The 9,993-nt window shown below is 44.5% G+C and overlaps 1 protein-coding gene across 1 annotated transcript in view; it reads right to left on the bottom strand.

The window, feature by feature from the left end:
* Window positions 1–436: 436 nt before the first annotated feature.
* Window positions 437–9,993, bottom strand: part of KBTBD2 (kelch repeat and BTB domain containing 2) — a 197,124-nt gene continuing 187,567 nt past the window's right edge. Inside the window, exons 3-4 of the mRNA XM_063922556.1 lie at window positions 9,434–9,599; window positions 437–3,518 (exon numbers count right to left, since the gene is read on the bottom strand). Of these exons, the coding sequence (XP_063778626.1) occupies window positions 1,986–3,518; window positions 9,434–9,599 (1,699 nt within the window). The 3' untranslated portion in view covers window positions 437–1,985. The remainder of the gene's footprint in view (window positions 3,519–9,433; window positions 9,600–9,993) is intronic.

Here is a 9,993-nt window from a genome sequence, read left to right as displayed (position 1 = left end):
ACCCCTGCACTAGGATGTAAGAGAAAGCTTTTTTTCACCTTTATCTCTTCAGACTGCAAATCTCCCACAGTGCTATGTGACATCCATGGCAACCACAGTCACACGGCACGTGATGAATTTAGCAGAGAAGCTTATGATCACCTCATATGTAATTTCTTCCTCCTTCTCATGGCATACTGTGAATCTGAGAGCTAGTGTTTCACATGCATACTTCTGTTCCCCTCAAAATCATTTTGAAAAGGAGATGAGCCGACGGCATATAAAAAGACCCAGTACTTATGATTTAAAAGAAAAAAATTAAATAACCCTGTGTGGGATTGCAGCTTTAATGTTGTTCTTGTAAAACAAGGTAGGTAGATTCTAAAAACGTGTAATAAAAAATATATATGATAACAATTCTTCCTTGGGTACATGTAAACAAAATCACAACACAATATTCACTTTAATTTTTTTTTTTAATAAATTAATTTCATTCAAAATACAGTGCCAGAACATGATGCAGCTGAACATGCTAGTAGGGTTTGTCATGAAGCACCAGTGCTCATGTTAAGTTGGCTATGGTGCCCCTCTACTGCTAGTGGTTCCTGGGATTGATAGTAATGCCAGAGCAGCACTAGGCATCTGCTCTCTCGTGCACTAGAGTGCCAAGTAAGTTATTTCTTAACAATTCTTTTCCCTTCCCCAGAACAAAAGAAAAAAAATCTAGGGTATACCAATACACAATCACACTACAGTAAATGCTTGTTAAGTTAAAAAGGATATAAGACCTGGTAACTGAACACTAAATGTACAAATGTGGGAAGGGAAGGAAAAGAAATCAGCAGCAGGTTTTTGAATGAGTGAGCAAACACCGCTGTAACAGAAGGTGAATGTTCCATTGTGTTTAATCCCTTTACTGCGAGATTGCTGTAAAAGGGTTAAAGTTCCACAGGGACCCGTACTATGAGGGGCTGGCAAATAGGTTGGATGCCCGGATACGCCACAAAGAACGTTACAAGGCCATATTGGAAGACCTGTATTCTACAACAGAAATGTACAGGTTTATTGATGACAGAAACACATGCTCCTTGAACAGCCTGACTGAGCCTGCAGTCATTTTATTGACCTGTGTTACCAAATGAACTACTACATGTCAAGCAGCAGGAAAGGTTGAATTCAGCAAAAATATATATATTTATATATAATATAGTATTGATTACGTGTTTAAGTGGGCCTTTGGTGATAAATCACTTCGTAAAAAATAAAACATGCAGGTTGACTGCAAATTTTCTCTACTACTTCCAAGTCAACCTTGCCCTGGGTCATTAGTTGACTTCACACGCTTTAAGTATGTTACGTACTGTAGCACTGCAAGAAAAAGCTTGAGATATGTTCTTCTGGAGATGATATCACACAACAAGGATAATGCCTCTCTTAGGAGTATATAGCTATATATTTATATAAATGGGGAAAAAAAACAACAACTATTTTTACAGTAGTTAGAATACTGAGGAGGCAATCTTGAAGTAAAAAAAAAACACAACTAAACAAAAACATTTTATCTCTGGAGATTATAGGTGGTAAAGCGGGTCACGCTGCACATTTGTATGTATAATCCAGCATGTAAATTGGATTGCTAACTGGATAATGGAAGATTCCCCAGATAGAAACTACTTCACACGAATGGATATGGGGCCATTATCTTTTTTTGCAGCAAGTGATGGGAGAGGGAAAAACATCACAGGGATAGAATTTAAATGAATGCTAAGGCTGGCATAATATACAGTTTTCATTTAGCTGGTCAAATATTCAGATAATGGAAGCATATCTCCCTATATAAATGCATTAAAGGTTACAAATATGTTAAGTAGGGCATAAAAAGGTTTGAAAACTAAGCAATGCAATGTTATTTTTCCACATCCATTTCCTTATTAGTATAGTTCTAAAGAACTTGAGTTGAGGAAATGGAGATCCATGCATGTATGCAGTCTTTTCCTTGCAACCAGCTATACAGGGGGTAATGTAACCATATGTCCATCAAGTTCAAAGTCATCTGCACCATCTTGTGAGAACACATGAGTTAGGGGTTTCCATGGTGATACTTCTAGACATGACGGATAAAGCTTCCCTACAGTGCACCGAAAATCTTTTCCCAGGTCCCAGAGGACACGTTCTGATATCTGTTGCCGCAAAAACCACTGGTCAAGGTCCAAATCATACTGATAAATGGCATATTTTGCTTTTTCATTCATATGAGTCTCTCTGATAAAGACACACAAAGAATGGGATATGACCACTGCTCGGACACAGGGATCAGCAAATCGTTTGGCAGGAATATTGGCAGCCATGTACCATTCATTCTTATGGACATCATACACTTCAACTGTTACGGAAGAGCCATCCGAAGTGTTAGATGGGAGCCTTAAACCAGAGTTGTTGTCCGTTTGCAGACCTCCGAGGTAGAATATTTTGCCATCAAAGGCAGCAGCAGAAGCAAAACATCTACTTGTCTGCCTCTTTGCCATTTCTACCCAAATACCCGACCTCGGAATGAAGCAGTATGTCAGATTATAAGACATTACATAAATGCAATCATGGACAACTACAGCAACACTCCATTGAAATGCACTTGGAAGAGGGCTCACCATTGTCCACTCATCCCTCTCACAGTCGTATCTTTCCACTGTCCTTCGATTAAGTTCTCCACCTACGCTATCTCCTCCTATTGCATAGATGTATCCATCACACCAAATCAACGAAGGCTTAACACGAACACACAACATGGGGGTCTTTGGAATCCAAGTATTCAGCTGGGCATCAAACCAGTAAAAACAATTCACAGTCCTGAATGAAGCCTGAAGTTTGCCCGGTTTGCTGTGATTGCTTTTGGTGGTTTTAACTGGGACTTGTCCACCAGCAATAAAAATATCATTATCAGGAGACACCAGAGCCCCAACTTTGTGTAGCTCGGAAGGTGGGTTACAAAGCTTGTAAACTTTCTCTGCCTGAGGGCTGTAACAGATTGTAGAGTAACAACCAGGGTTTTCTAGGGCTGCTTCTACTATGATGATCATCTCCTCTTTTGTCATGCCAAGCCTTGGTTTAAAGAATCTGGGCATGGATTTGTAAAGTCCTTGCACTACTACAGACTTATCATTTGGTGGCAAACCTTGGAACCATTCACGCTGAATAACTTCTGAGAGAGCATCAATACGGAGGTGGCTTAGCACAGTGGACAAGTACTGGGATCGCGACACAGTGTTGTAGTCTAGCCAAGACATTGCAGCCTCTCTAACAGTCTCTTCTTTTTCTACATTCAGATTGTCACTGCTCACAAGGTCTATCAAAAGCTCACTTGACAGTTGCATGAAAGCTTCCTGGCGGTAGACACTGGTAAACTTGTGCTCCACCATCCTCTTGGCGCTCTGCTTCAGCTCTTCACAGCTGAATAGATCAGCAAAACTCATTAGCCGCACACAGTTTTTGGCATTGATTTTTTTAATTAAATATTCTCTACAGAGCTGCAACACATCGTCCACCTGTAATACAAGATTGCACCATGTTAACTAGCTCACAAAATGTTGAACATTTTTATAAAAAGGTATAAAAGCTGCACATCCACAGAACTAACTTTCATAAAAATAAGAATTTACTTACCGATAATTCTATTTCTCGTAGTCCGTAGTGGATGCTGGGGACTCCGTCAGGACCATGGGGAATAGCGGCTCCGCAGGAGACAGGGCACAAAAAGTAAGCTTTTAGGATCACATGGTGTGTACTGGCTCCTCCCCCTATGACCCTCCTCCAAGCCTCAGTTAGGTACTGTGCCCGGACGAGCGTACACAATAAGGAAAGATATTGAACCCCGGGTAAGACTCATACCAGCCACACCAATCACACCGTATAACTTGTGATCTGAACCCAGTTAACAGTATGACAAACGTAGGAGCCTCTGAACAGACGGCTCACAACAAATAACAACCCGATTTTTTTGTAACAATAACTATGTACAAGTATTGCAGACAATCCGCACTTGGGATGGGCGCCCAGCATCCACTACGGACTACGAGAAATAGAATTATCGGTAAGTAAATTCTTATTTTCTCTAACGTCCTAAGTGGATGCTGGGGACTCCGTCAGGACCATGGGGATTATACCAAAGCTCCCAAACGGGCGGGAGAGTGCGGATGACTCTGCAGCACCGAATGAGAGAACTCAAGGTCCTCCTCAGCCAGGGTATCAAATTTGTAGAATTTTGCAAACGTGTTTGCCCCTGACCAAGTAGCAGCTCGGCAGAGTTGTAATGCCGAGACTCCCCGGGCAGCCGCCCAGGATGAGCCCCCTTTCCTTGTGGAATGGGCCTTGACAGATTTAGGTTGTGGCAAGCCTGCCACAGAATGTGCAAGTTGAATTGTGCTACAAATCCAACGAGCAATCGTCTGCTTAGAAGCAGGAGCACCCATCTTGTTGGGTGCATACAATATAAGCAGTGAGTCAGACTTTCTGACTCCAGCCGTCCTGGAATTATATATATATATATATATATATATATATATATATATATATATATTTATTTTCAGAGCCCTGACAACGTCTAGCAACTTGGAGTCCTCCAAGTCCCTAGTAGCCGCAGGCCCACAATAGGTTGTTTCAGGTGAAACGCTGACACCACCTTAGGAAGAAACTGGGGACGAGTCCGCAGTTCTGCCCTGTCCGAATGGAAAATCAAATATGGGCTTTTGTAAGACAAAGCCGCCAATTCTGACAATCGCCTGGCCGAGGCCAGGGCCAACAGCATGGTCACTTTCCAAGTGAGATATTTCAAATCCACAGATTTGAGCGGTTCAAACCAATATGATTTGAGGAATCCCAACACTACGTTGAGATTCCACGGTGCCACTGGAGGCACAAAAGGGGCTGTATATGCAATACTCCCTTGACAAATGTCTGGACTTCAGGAACTGAAGCCAATTCTTTCTGGAAGAAAATCTACAGGGCCGAACTTTGAACCTTAATGGACCCCAATTTGAGGCTCATAGACACTCCTGTTTGCAGGAAGTGCAGAAATCGACCTAGTTGAAATTTCTTCGTGGGGCCTTCCTGGCCTCACCCACGCAACATATTTTCACCACATGTGGTGATAACGTTGTGCGGTCACCTCCTTCCTGGCTTTGACCAGGGTAGGTATGACCTCTTCCGGAATGCCTTTTCCCTTAGGATCCGGCGTTCAACCGCCATGCCGTCAAACGCAGCCGCGGTAAGTCTTGGAACAGACATGGTACTTGCTGAAGCAAGTCCCTTCTTAGTTCCCGAGGCCATTAGTCCTCTGTGAGCATCTCTTGAAATTCCGGGTACCAAGTCCCTCTTGGCCAATCCGGAGCCACGAGTATAGTTCTTACTCCTCTACGTCTTATAATTCTCAATACCTTGGTTATGAGAAGCAGAGGAGGGAACACATACACCGACTGTTACACCCACGGTGTTACCAGGACATCCACAGCTATCGCCTGAAGGTCTCGTGACCTGGCGCAATACCTGTCCCGTTTTTTGTTCGGGCGGGACGCCATCATGTCCACCTTTGGTCTTTCCCAACGGTTCACAATCATGCGGAAAACTTCCCGATGAAGTTTCCACTCTCCCGGGTGGAGGTCGTGCCTGCTGAGGAAGTCTGCTTCCCAGTCGTCCACTCCCGGAATGAACACTGCTGACAGTGCTATCACATGATTTTCCGCCTAGCGAAAAATCCTTGCAGTTTTGCCACTGCCCTCCTGCTTCTTGTGCCGCCCTTTCTGTTTACGTGGGCGACTGCCGTGATGTTATCCCACTGGATCAATACCGGCTGACCTTGAAGCAGAGGTCTTGCTAAGTTTAGAGCATTATAAATTTGCTCTTAGCTCCAGTATATTTATGTGGAGAGAATTCTCCAGACTTGATCACACTCCCTGGAAATTTTTTCCCTGTGTGACTGCTCCCCAGCCTCTCAGGCTAGCCTCCGTGGTCACCAGCATCCAATCCTGAATGCCGAATCTGCGGCCCTCTAGAAGATGAGCACTCTGTAATCACCACAGGAGAGACACCCTTGTCCTTGGATATAGGGTTATCCCCTGATGCATCTGAAGATGCGATCCGGACCATTTGTCCAGCAGATCCCACTGAAGAGTTCTTGCGTGAAATCTGCCGAATGGAATCGCTTCGTAATAAGCCACCATTTTTACCAGGACTCTTGTGCAATGATGCACTGACACTTTTCCTGGTTTTAGGAGGATCCCGATTAGCTCGGATAACTCCCTGGCTTTCTCCTCTGGGAGAAACACCTTTTTCTGGACTGTGTCCAGAATCATCCCTAGGACCAGCAGACGTGTCGTTGGAACAACTGCGGTTTTGGAATATTTAGAATCCACCCGTGTTGTCGTAGAACTACTTGAGATAGTGCTACTCCAACCTCCAACTGTTCTCTGGACCTTGTTATTATCAGGAGGTCGTCCATTTTCTTTGAAGACGAATCCTCATTTCGGTCATTACCTTGGTAAAGACCCGGGGTGCCGTGGACAATCCAACGGCATCGTCTGAAACTGATAGTGACAGTTCTGTACCACGAACCTGAGGTACCCTCGGTGAGAAAAGCAAATTTTGGGACATGGAGGTAAGCATCCCTGATGTCCCGGGACACCATATAGTCCCCTTCTTCCCGGTTCGCTATCACTGCTCTGAGTGACTCCATCTGGATTTGAACTTTTTTAAGTGTTCAAATATTTCAGATTTAGAATAGGTCTCACCTAGCCTTCTGGCTTCAGTACCACCATATAATGTGGAATAATACCCCTTTCTTTGTTGTAGGAGGGGTAATTTTATTATCACCTGCTGGGAATACAGCTTGTGAATTGTTTTCAATACTGCCTCCCTGTCGGAGGGAGACATTGGTACAGCAGACTACAGGAACCTGCGAGGGGGAAACGTCTCGACATTCCAATCTGTACCCCTTGGATACTACTTGTAGGATCCAGGGGTCCTGTACGGTCCCAGCGTCATGCTGAGAACTTGGTAGAAGCATTGGAGGGCTTCTGTTCCTGGGAATGGGCTGCCTGCTGCAGTCTTCTTCCCTTTCCTCTATCCCTGGACAGATATGACTCTTATAGGGACGAAAGGACTGAGGCTGAAAAGATGGTGTCTTTTTCTGCAGAGATGTGACTTAGGGTAAAAAACGGTGGATTTTCCAGCAGTTGCCGTGGCCACCAGGTCCCATGGACCGACCCCAAATAACTCCTCCCCTTTATACGGCAATACATCTTTGTGCCGTTTGGAATCTGCATCACCCGACCACTGTCGTGTCCATAAACATCTTCTTGCAGATATGGACATCGCATTTACTCTTGATGCCAGAGTGCAAATATCCCTCTGCGCATCTCGCATATATAGAAATGCATCCTTTAAATGCTCTATAGTCAATAAAATACTGTCCCTGTCAAGGGTATCAATATTTTTAGTCAGGGAATCCGACCAAGCCACCTCAGCTCTGCACATCCAGGCTGAGGCGATCGCTGGTCGCAGTATAACACCAGCATGTGTGTGTATACTTTTTAGGATATTTTCCAGCCTCCTATCAGCTGGCTCCTTAAGTACGGCCCTATCTGTAGATGGTACCGCCACTTGTTCTGATAAGCGTGTGAGCGCCTAATCCACCCTAAGGGGTGTTTCCCAACGCGCCCTAACTTCTGGCGGGAAAGGGTATACCGCCAATAATTTTCTATCGGGGGAAACCCACGCATCATCACACACTTCATTTAATTTATCTGATTCAGGAAAAACTACAGGTAGTTTTTTCACATCCCACATAATACCCTTTTTTGTGGTATTTGTAGTATCAGAAATATGTAACACCTCCTTCATTGCCCTTAACGTGTGGCCCTAAAGGAAAATACGTTTGTTTCTTCACCGTCGACACTGAAATCAGTGTCCGTGTCTGGGTCTGTGTCGACCGACTGAGGTAAATGGGCGTTTTACAGCCCCTGACGGTGTTTGAGACGCCTGGACAGGTACTAATTTGTTCGCCGGCCGTCTCATGTCGTCAACCGGCTTGCAGCGTGTTGACATTATCACGTAATTCTATAAATAAGCCATCCATTCCGGTGTCGACTCCCTAGAGAGTGACATCACCATTACAGGCAATTTGCTCCGCCTCCTCACCAACATTTTCCTCATACATGTCGACACACACGTACCGACATACAGCACACACATAGGGAATGCTCTGATAGAGGACAGGACCCACTAGCCCCTTGGGGAGACAGAGGGAGAGTTTGCCAGCACACACCAAAACGCTATAATTATACAGGGACAACCTTTATATAAGTGTTCCTCCCTTATAGCATTTAATATATATTCATATCGCCAAATCAGTGCCCCCCCTCTCTGTTTTAACCCTGTTTCTGTAGTGCAGTGCAGGGGAGAGCATGGGAGCCTTCCCACCAGCATTTCTGTGAGGGAAAATGGCGCTGTGTGCTGAGGAGAATAGGCCCCGCCCCCTTTTCGGCGGGCTTCTTCTCCGGAGTTTGTGATATCTGGCAGGGGTTAAATACATCCATATAGCCTCAAGGGCTATATGTGATGTATTTTTCGCCATACAGGTATTATACATTGCTGCCCAGGGCGCCCCCCCCCCCCGCGCCCTGCACCCTCCGTGACCGCTGTGTGAAGTGTGCTGACAACAATGGCGCACAGCTGCAGTGCTGTGCGCTACCTGATGAAGACTGAAAGTCTTCTGCCGCCTGGTTCCGGACCTCTTCAATCTTCAGCATCTGCAAGGGGGGTCGGCGGCACGGCTCCGGGACGAACCCCAGGGCGAGACCTGTGTTCCGACTCCCTCTGGAGCTAATGGTGTCCAGTAGCCTAAGAAGCCAATCCATCCTGCACGCAGGTGAGTTCACTTCTCTCCCCTAAGTCCCTCGTAGCAGTGAGCCTGTTGCCAGCAGGACTCACTGAAAATAAAGAACCTAAAAACTTTTTCTAAGCAACTCTTTAAGAGAGCCACCTAGATTGCACCCTGCTCGGACGGGCACAAAAACCTAACTGAGGCTTGGAGGAGGGTCATAGGGGGAGGAGCCAGTACACACCATGTGATCCTAAAAGCTTACTTTTTGTGCCCTGTCTCCTGCGGAGCCGCTATTCCCCATGGTCCTGACGGAGTCCCCAGCATCCACTTAGGACGTTAGAGAAATAAAGAATTCTAAAAAAAGAGAAAAGGAAAAACAAAAAGCAGTGATTAATAATACCATCAAATACACATTTCTGTTTGAGAGGCATAAACAAGAAGTAGAAATACGACTTCAGTGCCCTTACTTAAACAAAACAAGAATAAAAGACACAATTTGAAATGTGCCATGTAAATTTTTGCCTAGAAAGAAGAGTGGGAAAAAAAAATACAATAAATAAAAACAAAAATGTCAAGGTCACTTACCTGTAAAAAGCAAGCAGTTTCATACAGCTGCTCTACAGTGCTTTCATTTATTGCCAAATTACCCGTGTATGCATAGGTTATAATAATCTGCAAAGACGAAGCATCCACATTCCGCAAATGTACGTGGGTCTGTTTACTTTCACTCAGTCCACTCATAAACATTGCCCTGCAAAAATAAAAATAAATAAAAATAATGAGAGCAAGATTAGTGAGTGCCCATTTTTTACATTATACTACTGTATATAAAGGGGTGCTTGCGTTTTCGCTAACCATCCTTTCTACGAAACAAACTGAAGTACAACAATATAATAAATACTAGAACATTTATTCCTTCCACGCAAACACCAACAAGATCTTTGGGAAAAATGTATGTGCATTTTACCCTAATTTGCAGCAGCCTTGGGGACACACAAGCACGTTATGTTGTGAAGAAAATAGGATTTTAATACCTACCGGTAAATCCTTTTCTCTTAGTCCGTAGACGATGATGGGGATGCTTCAAGAACAATGGGGTATAGACAGGATCTGCAGGAGACATGGGCACTTTAAGACTTTAAAAG

The sequence above is a fragment of the Pseudophryne corroboree genome, chromosome 5 (assembly GCF_028390025.1).
Source record: "Pseudophryne corroboree isolate aPseCor3 chromosome 5, aPseCor3.hap2, whole genome shotgun sequence".
Lineage (NCBI taxonomy): Eukaryota > Metazoa > Chordata > Amphibia > Anura > Myobatrachidae > Pseudophryne > Pseudophryne corroboree.
This window is presented reverse-complemented; position numbering and strand designations above follow the sequence as displayed.